This window comes from Nymphalis io, chromosome 7 (assembly GCF_905147045.1).
Source record: "Nymphalis io chromosome 7, ilAglIoxx1.1, whole genome shotgun sequence".
Lineage (NCBI taxonomy): Eukaryota > Metazoa > Arthropoda > Insecta > Lepidoptera > Nymphalidae > Nymphalis > Nymphalis io.
Window position 1 is genome coordinate 10,883,632 of NC_065894.1, and position 17,320 is coordinate 10,900,951.

At 32.4% G+C, this 17,320-nt stretch overlaps 1 protein-coding gene across 6 annotated transcripts in view; it reads left to right on the forward strand.

The window, feature by feature from the left end:
* Positions 1–17,320, forward strand: part of LOC126769472 (kinesin light chain) — a 51,059-nt gene that overhangs the window by 7,861 nt on the left and 25,878 nt on the right. For 3 of the 6 annotated variants that reach the window (XM_050488310.1, XM_050488304.1, XM_050488309.1), the window contains exons 1-2: positions 4,108–4,286; positions 7,721–7,873. The exons of 1 other annotated variant lie outside the window; for it this stretch is intronic. In XM_050488310.1, coding sequence (XP_050344267.1) covers positions 7,845–7,873 — 29 coding nt within the window. In that variant the 5' untranslated portion in view covers positions 4,108–4,286; positions 7,721–7,844. Of the gene's footprint in view, positions 1–4,107; positions 4,287–7,712; positions 7,874–17,320 lie in introns of those variants that run through there. 2 more of the 6 variants (XM_050488307.1, XM_050488306.1) reach the window with 2 other exon arrangements.

The following is a 17,320-nucleotide window of genomic DNA, read 5'->3' on the forward strand; positions in this document are numbered from 1 at the left end:
AGTTTCTAAGATATTTAATACATATTCATTAAATTATTCTTATTCACAAATACCAAACTTATAGTCTTAAAATCTTCCATGAAACGTGAAAGAGCTGTCATTATAAATCTAACTGGAACATTTCGTTTCGTGTACTTTAACCCGATACTAACGTTAGTAACACCGCAATTTGTGTCGTAATACCACAGTTTAACCACAGTCGGTAATGCATTTGAAAGCAGTTTATTTTCTCCACGTAAATTACACCTTGTCTCATCTGTTATTGATCTGGCGGGCATAAATGGATATGTTCTATGGTAGCTATTGAAGCGCTGTAAGAAACAAGTGGACAAGTGAAATTACTAATACATGCGCTTTCAGAACTATCCAGCGCTTTATGAGATCTCCTTGCAAATATTTTTTGGAATATAAGACTTGTTATATTATATGTGGTATAGTAGTCGTTCGTTAATTTGTTTTTTTTTTCCCGAATGTTAATTGTAGGAATGTCTTGCTTTGGTTTTATTTATTTTTTGTCGATAAAATTCCTGTGTAAATAATTAGGGTGGATTTACTTGAGATTATTTTAAAGTGTAATAACTTTTACTTTTCCAATAATAAATGTGTTCTTTTTAAATAGATCTTATCCGAAACGTGACATAGATTGCTTATCGATTCAATCTCTTATTAAAAATATTCGTTCATTGCCTTTCTCTGGTTTGTAGATTCATCATTTCTAGCCAGAATTAATAACAAATCCATTAATTAAAATTACGCAATTTTCTAATAGCGTGCATTCAGCGCAGCACGAGGTCTTTGTGTTCGAAATCTTTCACCGGAGAAAGCTGCAGCTCTAAGAAAGAATTAGTCCATTATTCTGGTGAGATCAACTGAACAGGTTTTTGCACTTTAAATTAGGCCCCTAATGTTTTCTTATGTTAATTCTTTGATGTTATATTGTTTACAGCGGCTTTATTTATACTACACACATATATACTACTACATATTTCATGTTATTAACTTGGTCGTAGGGCTTGCAAGCCCGTATCGGTAGGTACGACCGACTCATGGCATATTACAGTGCCAATGTCTATGAGAATTGATGACCATTTACCATCAGGTGTCTTAGGTGGACGGACTGCCTACCTATTTTATGAAAAAATATGTTATACTATAGCAATATCTTTATAAATAATATTACCAAATAAGTGTATTCGTCAAAAATGATTAAAAGTGCTATTCTATAAGTGACATCGTCGTGAAATTTTGAAATTAAAATCGCGTTGATACGCTCTTTTGATGCATCTTTAACTGTTATAAGAATTATAGTGAATGTCGCATATGGTACTGGTGGTAGGGCTTTGTGCAAGCTCGTCTGGGTAGTTACCACCCACTCATCAGATATTCTACCGCAAAACAGCAATACTTGATATTGTTGTGTTCCGGTTTGAAGGGTGAGTGAGCCAATGTAATTACAGGCACAAGGGACATAAAATCTTAGTTCCCAAGGTTGGTGGCGCATTGGCTATAAGCGATGGTTGACATTTCTTACAATGCCAATGTCTAAGGGCGTTTGGTGACCACTTACCATCAGGTGGCCCATATGCTCGTCCACCTTCCTATTCTATAAAAAAAAAAAAAATATGACTTATTGACATTTTACAATCGTGTTCTGTGGTGAGTTTTGAGTTTATTCTTAAATGATACGTATTGTAGAATCTACAGTAGTCCGTTAATATCTAATAATGTTTTAGACAAGAGATTGGACGTTTTGCGACGCACGTGGTAGATAATTATAATAAGATTTATAATTGATCGATTTCTGTTTCGTTTATCAAAATTTTGATACGAATGATCAATTTATTTTACAATATAATTCGAGTACATTTTTTTTATTTAAGCTGGTTCTAACACTCATCCCTAATGTATTTATTTTATTTTATAAATAAAGGTACAATGTCGCTTTTATATGGAAGTCTATTCGCGCTAAATTCAAAACGGCATTTTTTTCACGAATCCATAATCAATACATATGTAATGATTTGTCCTGATATGTAATATATACTGTATATTATTTTAGATCCCAACTAAATAATAAATAATGTCGTCAAATCAAGGTTTAAATTGTTTATTTACCTTTGCTCCTCTTAACTCCTGATATTGGAATAGGCTATACTTAGCTACTCGTGTGAAATATGGAGCGAATGAAGTAAATAATAAATCGAAATGTTTTTGTAAGTTATCTAAAATATTACCAATATAAAATTTATCTTACATAAACATACATCTTAAACACAGTATAAACATTTATTGTATTTATAATATGTTATCGATTGTTTGTAATCAATTGTGAAAGTACTTACAGTGTTTCATGTTGTGGGTAATTGAGCGTGCCTAAGAAATAGTTCGAATTTCTCGATTGTGCCATTTGTTACCATAATGACGTTGTTTTAAATGGATAATTTGTCTCAATATCATATCGGTGTCAAGATTATCTAAATGTTCTACCTATTTTTATATTGCAAGACTGTTTCGTTGGTCTACAGGCCAGCTTATAAAGCTCGTTGTCGAGTCAAAATTAGTTTTTCTGTCGAGATATCTGCAATCTGGAAATTGGCAGTGTTTAGACACCGTGCCTCGGAAGCACGTTTAGACACCGTGCCTCGGAAGCACGTTTAGCCGGTTGATCCTGTCCATAAACTCTCCGGTCGCGTCGGATTTGCCGTCCCATCGGATTATGAGAGCGAGGGGAGAGTGGGTCCGCACACTGCGTTTTTGTGAACACTTTTGCACTATATGTGAAGTCATAACGTCATATTCCAATTATATTGTTGCCAATAAACAATAATTTTAATTCAAATGAATCATATCATAATGTAAAACTTGTATTTGAGTGTTATGAAGATTCACGGCACGGTTACGCATCTAGACTCGTCGGCGGCTCTCGTATTGATTCTTTTGACCTTGCAGCATTTATATAACTTTATTTGAGCTTTCATTCTCATCTTCTAATTCTCGAAGCTTGAATTTCTCACAATTTACTAATTAAATTTGTCTGGTGTAAAATTTTCAGAAACTTGTTTGGCAATCTGAGTATAATTTTAATTCAAGTTTTGATGTATAATATAATTAATGAATTGAATAGAATTTATATATGAACTCATTTAGTCTTTTCGAAATCCTATCCAATTATTCCATTAGGCTGTGTATTCTCTACTTTATAATGCGGATATGTTTGTTATTAAATTACAAAAGGAAATACTAAGTGTATTAAATTTTAATAGAGCTCGTCCAGGAATATTTGTTGAAATTATTTTATAACAATTCGTAACTAGAATGATTTTTGCGGAATCATGATTTTACCATTGATATAGTAATATAAGTATTATTTTTAGTTCAAACAAAGATTATTGCTTATAATCTGAACTATCGTATTGAATTTCATCCGCAGTCATTACTGCTTACTGCTGAAATTGCGACGCTTACAATTTGAGACGTATATTTCATTCGGGTTTCGTTAAATTGTAATTAATTAGATCATTTGTTATAATAATATTGCTAATAATAATAATGTTTCAATACTCAATTATGTATATACATACATAATTTTACATCGAGATGAGACAACTAGTAATCTGTCGCATAAAAACCTAATAGCCGGTTGGTTTTTGTTTGCTCTTCCAATTCAACCAACCGAGTATCATACACGAACCCCTTTCTGTGTGCGTACGTTGCACAACGCGCATGTAGTTCGGGGCGTGGAAAATGCAGGGGTGGCAACCCCATCGTCAATATAGGGCAGTGCAATGAGTCACGCGATAGTATGTTGCGCTGTTTTTTTTAATGTTTAGTCCCTACCATCGAATCGGTTTTTTCGGAAGTATTTTTCAAAATCGTCCATAGTCGCGTTTTAAAAATATTTGTATGACTCAGCTACATCTTTTATTTTAATAACTGTAATACTATTAATAATGCAATGTTCATTGATTTCTTATTAGGTTTTATTAAAGTATAAGTGATCTTCTTTGGAATTTATTTTTATCTTTAGCCATCGACTCGATATCTCTGGCCACTGCGTGCGCCACACTAGCTCGTGGAGTCGATTCACTGTAGTACGCACTCGGTAATGTTCGGGAGTGGACGTGTTGAAATCGCTCCCCTTGACCGGCATTAAAATAACATTTTTGAAATAAATTACGCGTCCATTTTACCGTCCTTAAGTTTTCTACCATTGGAATATATAATAAGTGTTTATGCATTTGATACTGTTATTAGACTGAGTACGATCTGCTGCTGCGGATTATAACGTATTGACATCAATATTTTAGTTTTAGACGTAATTATAAACTTAAATATAGTATTCTTGGTGCGCTTATCGGTTAATTGTATATAAATACAATAAGCTCGACTGTTATTTCTCAATTAATTTTAAATAATTTACATCGTGTTATAATAAATGTGTAATTTTATTGATTACAAATCCCTGGTATTGTTATTATCCGCTTCTTAGTGTATGAAAGTCTTAACATTTATCGTTTTTGTTTTGTTCGCATTTATATACTTTGTGAAATCGCCTCTATATATATAAATAGACTTATTAAATAGTTTTATCGATCTGTGATAGTGTTAGGTGAGTCAACACATTCTTGTTGCTACTCGTCTTCAATTTAATTACTATTTCAATTAGCATTCTTATTAACGCTCTGATTGTCTTCAAATAAATGCATTTTTACTACAGATACAAAATTTCACAGTTCAACGTTGCACAATTAATATAATATATTTTAGTACATTTTCGTTTTGTTATATTTAACGTATAGCTTATTTAGATTTCGTAGTGGTTTCAGTTATGTAAATGTATGTTTCACTGGCGTTTTTGTCGTTTTCAATTCGAATTCCGTTATTAAAATTCAATACACGCCAGTCGCTCGCTAGACCGGTCAATGTGTATTGATATTTTATCAAGTAGAAGGCAATTTCAAAATAACACGATAAACCTCAAAAAAAATTAGCTAGATACTATTTTTAAACCGACATAGAATATCATTATATATAAACTTTTTTTGATAATATCAAGAATTTAAAAAATATATAAATCTTCCTTTTTTAGGAATATCAATTATGTTGAGAAATTGTATCAATAAATGGAGCTAAATTACAAAAGAAACAAAGGTTAGGTTTAAAGCTTTCGTCTCCTTTCCAATATTTTTCTCTATCGTTTCAATGTACAGAAATTATGATCGTACATCACGATATCCTCTGAATGCAGTAATGGCTAATAAATTACTACGGTGTATACATGTATACCCATTTATTATATTTCAGATTTCTATGTGGCGAATATCGATATAATGGAGCGAAACATTTTAGATCAGGATGGCAATCATCTCGTCCTATTTCATTGGTCGTGTTGAAATTGCTTTCTAGTATTACGCTTTTATTTTTTCCACATCGAATTATAACTATTATAATACGAATCTATATTAACTTTTTCATCGGATAACAATGAAAAACTTTATAAAAATTGTTACTGTCAGCTCTAGAGCTGTGCCGCACTCGATTTATAAATTCAAATTAAATGAGGTTATCGCTATTAAATGAAATACCGATTATGATAGAGCTAAAGAGCGTAACGATTGTGTTTACATCATATCTGTAATCAATATCAACTGATAACGCTAGATTCCTTAATGTTTTTACTGAAGTTAATAAAACGTAAACACTATTTGAATCTTATAATACATAAGAACTATTTACAGTTGTTAATATCGAACATCTGACGGGTTTAATTCGGTTGAATAGTGAAAATAAATCTTATGAGCAATAATTGTGCCGTTTGAAGCTGTACTCAATGCTCTACTAATTTCTGTTAACAGTTCTTAATGACAGATAATGGACTGTATAATAAGACATCGATGCTGAAATGATTTTTTGTTACTTTGAAATATTCTCACAATTCTCATTTTCGACTATTCATTTAAAATGAAATGTATCGAAATTGAAGTGTATTTTTATTCGCGCTCAAATGAATGTTTGTAAAGGGTATTTAGTCTTGAGATCTCGAAAGATATGTTTGAATTTGCAAAGCATTTGCGTTGATATTTATTTTCTATTTTATCGTTCATTTTCATATTATTGATTACTTATTTAAATAAGACAAGATAACGATTTAAGAAAAAGTTGGAAGTCAAATGTTAATCTTGACTTCTTTAATTAGAAACAATGAAGTCGAACTCGGTAAATACTATACAGAATTAACAAAGGGTTAGCTTTACTTTGCAACGTTTATTTTGACTGATCTTGAACGTAACATTTAAATGTTGCGTGTTCAAAGCATATTCGTGCCGTTATAGTAGCAGATATGGCAATGTTTATTACTTATTCACTAACAAAATAGAATTAAAAGGCATGCAAGTTTGGAATTAAAATTAAATTTGACCCTAGTTTTTTCTCATAATTTAGTTGCTACGATTTTCAAATATAAATGACGCGACTGGCTGAATATTGATCGGTCATTTAGCTTAAAAATAGTCTTCATTCGGTGCCCGAAAAAATTAATCAGAAGCAGTAAATTTTCTGTGTTAATATAAATTATTTGTATCTTAATTTTTTTCTGTAAATACGTAAAAAGTAAAAGTAGTTTTTAAATTAAATTTTTAATATACCGGTTGCCTTAAGACTTTAAAATTCGCAATGTAAACCTTGGATGGTTATTAAGAAAAGTACTTCCATCTTAGAAGTACGTAACTCAATTAGTTCAATCTGGAGTACGAGCTTCAGCTGAAACCTTTTTGTATGAGTCTGCAAATATAGACATGTTTTGCACGTGCTAACCGTATGTTCACAGGCTCGCCGTATTTAATATGGTCACATTAATTTATTATTAATATAAAGTTTCTAAAGTATAAATAACGAGAAAGCCAAAGCAAAGCATAAAAGCAAAGATAATTATAATCGTTACTGTTTATAAAGTAACTCTTGTTACAATTATCATTGAAAATGTCAAACAAAAACAAACAAATTGTATCATAACATCAGACAATGATCTAAAGGGATCAACGACACACCAACCGCTGAGTTGCGTAGGAGTGGGTCTATTTTAATTTCGATTATGCTTCTGTCCCATTCGCGCTCCAGGAATATCCGTAGCTTCCTCTCTGTCTGGGTGAAATTGTGCAATAATTGGCAAGAAATCTATTTTCTCTCGTGAGTGTGCCAAAAAATACACGTGCATGAACTGTAGATAGAAATATCTGGATTAAAGACGTGATTTTTAAATTTATTTTGTATAAGAAACGCGTAATTTGTTGGTAACAATATTTCAAAATATAAATAATATAAATTGATATTACTAATCAAAGGAAGAGCTACTCCGTACGAGCTATAATTTGAATTTTTAGACTTACGTTTAATTAAATGTGAAATCTAAAGTTGTTAATCAATCTAAAGCCTAATTGAGGTAATAAAAGCCGAAGCGTTAAGTACTAAAATCGAATCGTAAACAGCTTTAACGAATACTTAAATGTGACAGTGTTACCAATGATATAATTGTTAGGAGAGGGCGATATTTCGTAAATAATTAAGGATATAAAATGTGAAAACATTTCTAAATAGCTCAAGAAAAACGATAAAGTACTAATTATAAATCTTTTAAGTATAATAACGTTTGATTGATCGAAACTATTTAGTATGGAATAGATTAATCGCTCGTAGAGTTAGCTGATCCTTACCAGTTTTACAGGTGATGTGTTTTAATTAAGAACTATTTCTATATACTTTTTTTGCTTGGAGTGAAACGGTGTACAATAGTGCAAGTCGTGTTTGTGTTGTGATGGAAAATACGTGTTAGCACAACATCACTTATAATGTCGAAAACTCTAAACGCCTACAGAATGTAAGTATGAAATTAATTTTAACGCATAAAAAAAACGATTTAACTGTCTTTATATATGTTCAATATATAATTATATGTACTGAGCAGACTTTAAAAATGGATCTCTGATAGGATACAAAATTCCTTTGTTTGTCCTCGTCCTTGAACTTTAAACCTTGGGGAGGTTGTTTGAGCATCGCCTTTGTCCTTTGTCCTTTGAAGGTACAACCTCGATTTTCACTGACAATGTAGACAAGATTTCCTTAAGTACTTGTTTATAAGATCAAATCAAAATATTCTCTATTCAAGTAGGCTCCTATAGTTATTGAATCGTCAAGTATATTATATTATATATAAGATTAAATGCGAAGCTACCAACGGTTCGAAATCTAGATTATACCGAGAAGGACCAATACAAACACTCAGTAGATACCCTTTTTCTCGAGTGATGATAATTTATATATTTATATTTTAATAAAACTTAACCAAATAATGAATGAAATGAAACTAATGAAACCCACTCGGCAAAAATTTACTCTTCTTTTAATGTGTACTTACGGTAATAATTGGAAGTAAAATCCTCAGTTTCGTTTTTCCTTTTTTTCTGTTCCAACGTTTTAAATCTGTTTGCGTAAAATATCCCTAGAGTCTCTCGTTAGTGCGCTTTTTAATAAAACGTTGAATTGAAATTATGGGATGGACAGTCTAGACTTAAAAATAACATATAAAGCGGTATTTTAATAGTACGAGTTTATAAATTTAAAATACATATATGAAGTAAGAAAATATTTGCAAAGCCACACTATATTATAATTTAAAAAAAAAAATTCAACACCCTAAAAAGTTAAATTAATTCTTCCATAACATATATATAATATAAAAAGTAATCGTTTAGCAATTTGTCTTTCTTATTTGAGACATTTAAACAAAGGTTTCTCCGGCATGAAAAATGCAAACATTGTCTGGGATTCCTAAAATAACAGCGGCAACCTAAAAATTGATGACAACTCCGTAGATTAACCATTCAGTTGCATTGCACCCCCAGTTATGTCTAGACGCATCGATTACCCAAGCTTTGTCCAGTATAGAGTAACGCTATTTTTAATTGGATTAGTATTTCCTCTTGTTTCGTATTCATCGTGCACTTTTCGTTTAGTTTCGATGTATTTTCCAATTAAACCATTTGTGATTTATACGCTCCATTGACTTTCATATTAATTGGATCCATATAAGATTCTTGAGCCTATTTTGTTTTTTACATGCTACATATCATTGGCTGGTTTTATTATCTATTGAAGTTGTTTTAATAGAAAAAAAAGATATAATAATATTTCCATGGTAAACAAGTTGTAGCGGGCCGGTTGCCAGCTGCTTCGGCGGTCGGATGATATTTTTGTAATCGTGTCCTTTGTGTTTCGTTCCGTTTCGATAAGGCGCAAAATTTATTACGTCTGCAACACTGTTATTACACTTTTCGAGTGCATTTATGATTTATTGTTTCACGAATATTAAAATTTGCAATACTCCTTAAAGTTTATACTATTGTAGAATGTTAACTTTCTGCTTTATGAAGGTTAGATTGTAAATTATAATTCAGGGCGATTGATATTAATCTTGAAATAATGCAAATCATCATCGATAAGAGAATAAATAAATTAATTGGATGTTTGCATTTATTTTTAAGTCCAAAATATTAATTTAAAAAAGCAGTTAGATTTTAGTATACTCCTTTTTTTCTAAAACAATTTATTTTAAACAACTAATAATGTTTTTTGTTCTATTGTCAACGATTAAACATATCTTGTAATCTTAATAAGAACAAGCAAAAGCAATTGTACTAATACAATATTTAATAATAATTTATTCTTAGTCGGTTTGGCTTTTTCATAATACATTCTCCTGAAACTTGCTTAGTGGTTGGAAGGAGGGTTGTCGCCCTTGGTTGCCATGGCGACGGGATATTTTATGCGCCTCGCGTCGCCCGTTACCTACTCTTTGGGGGTGGTGGGCCTTAGGCAAGATTATAGCCCGTTTACGGCTGAGAAACAAAGAAATACCTTAAACTAAGTACTGTGCGTTTACATCGTTGTTATATTTTTTTAATAACGGTATTTTGCTGTTCTATTTAATTTTCATGTCGTGTAAAATTGCGTATATACATCTGTGTCCAATTATTATTTTTAAGTAAAAAATATATCGATTTTTACTTTGTGCTCGGCTGTGAAGGTAAACAGCGTGATTCCTGCATGTGTCGGACGTAAGTTACATGCGTCTCCATCAATCTGAATTGGAGCAGCGTTGTAGAACGAAGCTTCAAACCTTCCTAAAAGGATAGGAGGCTTTAGTCCAGTCGTGGGATATTTACAGGCCCTTACTTTACTGTACACTAAAAATCGAGTAACTAAGTGACTCACACTGGTATTCCCCTCCTTTAACTCTAAGCTTAAGTGAAACGAAGACATCGAAAATGGGTTTACTTTTTGATAAATTAATAGTGCAACCAACGTTCTTCTAAATATATTTATTATTTACAGATACACGTTTTATTGGTGGGAACCTTTTCGAGACCCAAATTAGGTTTAACTCATTGAATCGGAATTAACATAGATGTTACTTATATTATGCTTAGATATATTTAGTGGTGTTTTATATATACATATTTTTTATATAGAATAGGTAAGCGGACTAGCATATAGGCCACCTGATGGTAAGTGGTCACAAACGCCGATAGGCATTATAAGAAATGTTAACCATCGCCCACATCGCCAATGCACCACCAACCTTAGGAACTAAGATGTTACGTCCCTTGTGCCTGTAATTACACTGGCTGACTTACCCTTCAAACCGGAACACAACAATACCAAGTATTGTTGTTTTGCGGTAGAATATCTGATGAATGGGTGGTACCTACCCAGACGAGCTTGCACAAAACTTATATAAACAAAGTCTAATAGATATAAAAACTTCTTTTAAATTTGCTTATTTAATAGTTAGGTTATTTTTAAATATAATTATATTTATGTCAAATTCAGTCACTAGGGCCTGGTAATATGTCTTTAAAAAAATGATTTTGTAATCTCGATCAAATCAATCATCTCCTTCGTGCCTTCTCTATCCTACGGGACTTTGCTGAAACAATCTGTACCTTATTAGCACAGCTAAAAGCTATTAAGCAAGTAATTGTATTTCAGTTTCCGACTCAATCTTAAGTTAATACTAACAATCCCGATATTTGAATGATCAAGCGAATCGTCATCGATAATAAAACCTAATATTATAAACAAAGTATTTTCAAGGTTGGCGATTTGGTTGTCTTTAAAATTTAGCATTAGCATACATGTGGTAGAAATGGTATAAACGACTTGAACACATGTTTTGCCTTATACAGTTTACGATAAATAGTTTTCTTAAATAATTCACTTGAGTTGATACGTACGTGATAATTGCTACACGATGGACGTTTGAATGAATCGTGTAAATTAAAGAAAATGGTATTCGAACTTAGTATTTTATGTAAATTTATATCGTAAAGTGTTACTGGGTCGAGTCTAACAAATAATGTCATAAATGAAATTCCATTGTGTCATCTAATATGTATTCAAGGTGAACGTATTGGATTATTTTTGTCGGAATATCGTGTAGGGTTCGATGTTTTGATTGGACTTGTTCGAGTCTTATAGCCGATAGATTTAATTCTGTTAAAATCACGGATAAAACTCCTATTTTTTCTGAAGTCTAATCTAAAATGTTTCTTATGTAACTTATTCTAGGAATTTAAAGATCTTCGGTTACTTAAGTTGGGATTAGTTTTATTTGGTTTCCTCCTTTGTTACACACAATAAATTAGAGTTCGATAGAATTTCACCTAAACCCGGTAACTATATTCATTAAACGATTCGTTTTGTTTGCGAATAGAAGAAATGTCTACTACTCATTATGCTTGCCTTTTGATCAAGCAGATGGCCAATGGTAGGTACTGACCTAACGCCTTGTACATACATAATTCCATTATCCCAAAGCAAAACGAATCGTTTTTGTGGGTTTTATAATTTGTTTTTTAAAGATACTTTTTGCAGGCTTTATAATTTTTGTTTAGAGTATTTTAATTAACTACAAAGCTTTCATTTAGTTAAACTTCGTTAAATTTAATATTATTTTTTGATTATTTATTTAATTAGTTTTGTATTTTACTTTTAGAATTTGTAGCATAACTAATATATTAGATTATTTTTAAATATATATATTCAAATTCTTTATTTTGTTAAATGTCTTTAACAAAATTTAAGGAATATGTTGTCCTTTTTTATAGCAGAATGAAACTGCGTTAGACTTTGTTTCCTCAAGTGTTTTTACTATGATTGATCTATTGCGTGAAATATTTCCTTTCACGCGTTACACAGACATATTAGTAGCTGATTATTGTTTCTGATTTGTTTACTGTATCTCATAACTATTTATGTAACAGTATACACATTAAATTAATTGATTTTCATCAATTTTGGTTACAAGGAACGATTACGTTTTATATTGTTTGGAAATTTCAGTGTGAAGCATGTAAAGTTGATTTGCGTCTGATCTCTCTCCAGCCGTGTCGGAATATGATTACGAGGGTATAGAGATTGCATCTCTGTTTGAGCACATACTTGTGCGTTTTAATATCTTCTGCCCGTTCGCTTAGCGTGGCTCAAACTCGGTCAGGAGGACGTCATCATTATGATTAGATGTATTCACTCGAATACATTTATAATTAAATAATATATGGTACGTTCTAAATTTATTATTATATGTTCTATATTTGAATTTGAATCTTTTTCTAAAACTCACAAGTTGCTTTAAGTAAAAATGTGGCTGATAAAATGCTTCAGCATTTCTTGTGTGGTGCAATGCGAAAGTAATAAAGTATCCGTAACACCCTCGGGGATTTTCAACGCGTTACGCCGTAGTCCTTTCTGGAATGTTCGAAAAAATTTTCCTTTTAAAGAATGCTTATCGTCCTCGTTATATTTCACGTTCTCGTAAACCAATGAACGATATACCATTCTGTAAACGTAATTAGCCTGTAATTTTCTTATATACTTTTCGTATATTACCGTCGTAGGTATTTAAATAATTATAAGTACTTAATTATTTTCAAAAATAATTGCTCGTGTCGTGTGGTTCTTATTAAAATGATTTGTATGTATCTATTGTAAACAAAAACGGGTGTACTGAGACTACAAGATTAGTTCAAAATATAAAGTTGAAGCCGAAATAGCCGACATGGCCCTGTGGTAAGAACGCGTGAATCTTAACCGATGATCGTGGGTTCAAACCCGGGCAAGCACCACTGAATTTTCATGTGCTTAATTTGTGATTATAATTCATCTCGTGCTTTACGGTGAAGGAAAACATCGTGAGGAAACCTGCATGTGTCTAATTTCACTGAAATTCTGCCACATGTGAATTCTACCAACCCGCATTGGAGCAGCGTGGTGGAATAAGCTCCAAACCTTCTCCTCAAAAAGAGGAGAGGAGGCCTTTAGCCCAGCAGTGGGACATTCACAGGCTGTTACGGTACGGTACGGTAATAAAGTTGAAGTTGCTGTTAAACACGTAGCAGAAACTTGGTTTTATTACTCAACAGAGCAAGCTGTGAGGGTGAAAACTTCTGTAGACCACATCTTTGTAGAACACTTCAACGCCAGATGAATTGTATAAGGTTTCTTTAAATATAAAATATGTATGTATATCTCTATGTACTTAAAATCTTACAGTTGACCCATGTGCAATTGGGCTTCATGAGACGTAACTGATGTTACTGGCTGTCACAGTAAACTAACGTAATATTATGCGATTGTGATATGCTAAATATTACATAAAAACCTTAAATAAATACAAAAACAAAAATTCACCGTACAAATCGTGGCCGCGTGGAATGGTGGCAAGAATGTTAGCAGCATTTCTCCTTTGAATCGCAATTCCAATTCTCTGGGCGAAAAATGAACCAATCCTGTTACCAGTAGAGGCAATAAGACGAGGTGTAATATTTTTGATGAAAAATTATTATTATTATAAATATAATATCTAAGTTAAAATATACTAAAGTGACTATAATAATTATAACATTTAATGAATATACGAATCATAATAGCCTAAGTCGGTTTTCCACATTACACGATTGATAAATAAAGCGAGTTTTTTCATAATAGCACTGCTGTTCGTCAAAGTTAATATTTGTATAATACATAACACACTTACATAAGCGTTAGTAGGCTTTTCTTTTTTAATTAATTCACTGTCGCCTACTCTTAATTAGCGTCAAATTACGCAAGTGTACTTTCGTAACTTTCGTCTTTTCAATGATATATTTGATAAAAAACAACAAAAAATTTTACTAACATTTTTAAAATCATCCACTGAATTACGTAACGAACAGGTCTTAGAAAAATTGTGACAATATTCACCATCAACGTGTCAAATGGTTAAACGCAATTATTTGGTATATACGCATATTCACATAAACATTTGAATTGGAATCTATATAATAATTTATGAAGACAAATTTTGTAACCGTTTTTAAGCATATTGCACGCACGGAGTTTGGTATAGTTCAAATGTATATGAGAAGTGCAGAAAGCTTATATATAATATACGTTACAAATATTACGTTTACTAAATAAAATTATATTTATTGTTTACTTTTATAATGCCAATGTCAACCTATAATAAGTCTGTTCATTGGTCAAACTTAAAATTATATAACGTATATTGTTTGTCATATACTTGGATTTTTCTTATTTACATACATACCAAATTGAACGAAGCTAAACCTCATTTTGGACATCTTTACTTATATTTCAAATAATTTGAAAATAAACACATCGCTTATACTTCTGCGAATGCCCAGTTTCAGTTTTATTAGCAATAAATAAATAACGGTCGAATTTCATCGTTATTAATATGTTAGTAATTGAGAACTATTTATTTAATTATGATGCGTTGATTCCGTAATGAGATTTTAAAAATACTTTCAAACTGTTGTCCAAGCCGGAGAACAGTAAAAAATATGAATATCGGTTCGTACGATGATGGAATTATTAAGCGAAGGATGTTGAAGCTATTGACCCATATCTAAATTGTTCCGATTTGCATATCATGCGGTTTCCTGTGGCATATTCTCACGTATGTGGGACCGGTTTGAATAATTTATATAAACAAAGCTATGTGATGATCGTATTTCTTACAGTCAGCTGATTATATTTAGCGGTAAAGTGTTACGAGTAACATTCATGGCCAAGCTAATATTTTTATATGGCAACATTGAGTAGGTCTAGGTTTGATGCATTTAATTTCTTAATTATCCATTACCTTATATCGATATATAAAATTGTTTTTAAAAAAAATGCTCGAATATATGCTTGAAATATGTACTTAACAATGTCTTATAGTAGAGAAAATGAGATGTCATCACCTTGAAGCTATAGTGAACTCAACGAAAAAATAATTATCAATATCGATTCTTAAACACATGTAAAAAACTTGTAATATAGAGGATTTTTATCACCTTCTTTTCATTACTTTGAAGTCCATACAATATGACATCTTAAAGATAAGGGCATATTCAGACCCAAAAAAGCCGAGATGGCCCTGTGGTAAGAACGCATGAATCTTAACCGATGATCGTGGGTTCAAACCCGGGCAAGCAACACTCTTGCAATTTGCATGTGCTTAATTTGTGATTATAATTCATCTCGTGCTTTACGGTGAAGGAAAACATCGTGAGGAAACCTGCATGTGTCTAATTTCACTGAAATTCTGCCACATGTAATTCTACCAACCCGCATTGGAGCAGCGTGGTGGAATAAGCTCCAAACCTTCTCCTCAAAAAGAGGAGAGGAGGCCTTTAACTCAGCAGTGGGACATTCACAGGCTGTTACGGAATTACGGATAAAGGATTTAGAATGGAGGCTTGAAATTAATATAAACACGTACTTATTAATATAAGAAGTTTAGTTTTTGACATTATCAGTTAAAAGGTAATCTTAACGTTGCCGATGTTGTAGTTAAATATTGACCTTGATTCCAACGTGTGTTAGTCTAACGTAAATATATTGAAACATTTCGTAATTTTAACCGGCTTAAGAATGTTTGCCCTCAATCTTAGCCAATCTCGCTTAGGGTGTCGGTCAATGACCTAGTTGCGGTGTAGTAATCGTGAAAATGCGATTTACTTTTAACTTAGCGAAACCTAATTATAATCTTAATGATACTGAAGCCGTATTCCAAGAGCCTTTCACCCAGAATTGTACTGTAAATCTCCTTATGGGGATAGAGAATGTTTTTGGTGTTCTAAGTTTTCGAAAGTACAGCCTAGATTGTTCTCGATATTGGAAATCACGATGTAATGTAATGTTTTACAAAGATTTATAAATATTTAAAATTGTATGTGAAAATATTTTAAGCGTAATTGATCCAGAAGCTAGAAAACGTGAATCATAATTGAATTGAGGCAGTTATTTTAAAACCACTAAAGACACTTAATTTTTTTTATTTGTATATATACACTGGCCGCCAAAAAAATCGACCCACCCGTATTTTTTTACTTACAAAGTTGTTATCTTAACTATGCGACGACCTAGGTGGATTGTTTTACTTATGGGACATACATTTAACATTTTATTACCCACTTGATATTGATTTGGAGGAGTTGTAAGTGTTATTGAGGATATTTGGAATATTTTTAAAGTATTGATAAGAAAACGTTACTTTGTGCACAAAGTGCATGGTTAGTTTATTTCCAGTTCTTAACGCGGAGTCATCTCGGTTCGATGTTTATTATTGATTAAGTGTATGAAACTTTGTTGAAACAATAATTTTAATAAGTTTAAACATAAAAAATGGATACTACTGAAGCAGAAGCTGCTCAAGTCGTAGCTCTTATTCATGAGGGGTTAAGTCAGCGAAATGTGGCTAGAACACTAAAATTAAGTCGTTCAGCGGTGCGAAGAGTGTACAAACGCTACTTGGAAACTGTGGAGTATCGCCGGAGACCAGGATCTGGCAGGGGGCGTGTCACGAAACCGACCGATGACCGTTTTATTGGTTTGACGTCTTTAAGAAACCGACATCTTTCGGCTGTTGACGTTCAAGGTAGACTCCGAGAAAGTCGTGGAGTGTCTGTGAGTGAAAATACTGTAAGAAGAAGACTTCGAGAGCAAAACTTAACCCCACACAAGCCAGCAACAGGACCAAAACTCACAGCATCCCATCGACAAGCAAGACTACAATTTGCTAGGCAGCACGTCGATTGGACACTGGACCAATGGGAGACAGTATTGTTCAGTGATGAAAGCCGAATGTCTCTAGTAGGCTCTGATGGACGACGTAACGTCATGCGAAGGCCAGGAGAACGCTACTCTCAGTGTTGCATTCGAGAAACAGTCCGACTTGGTGGAGGCTCTACAATGTTTTGGGGAGGTATTTCTTTGA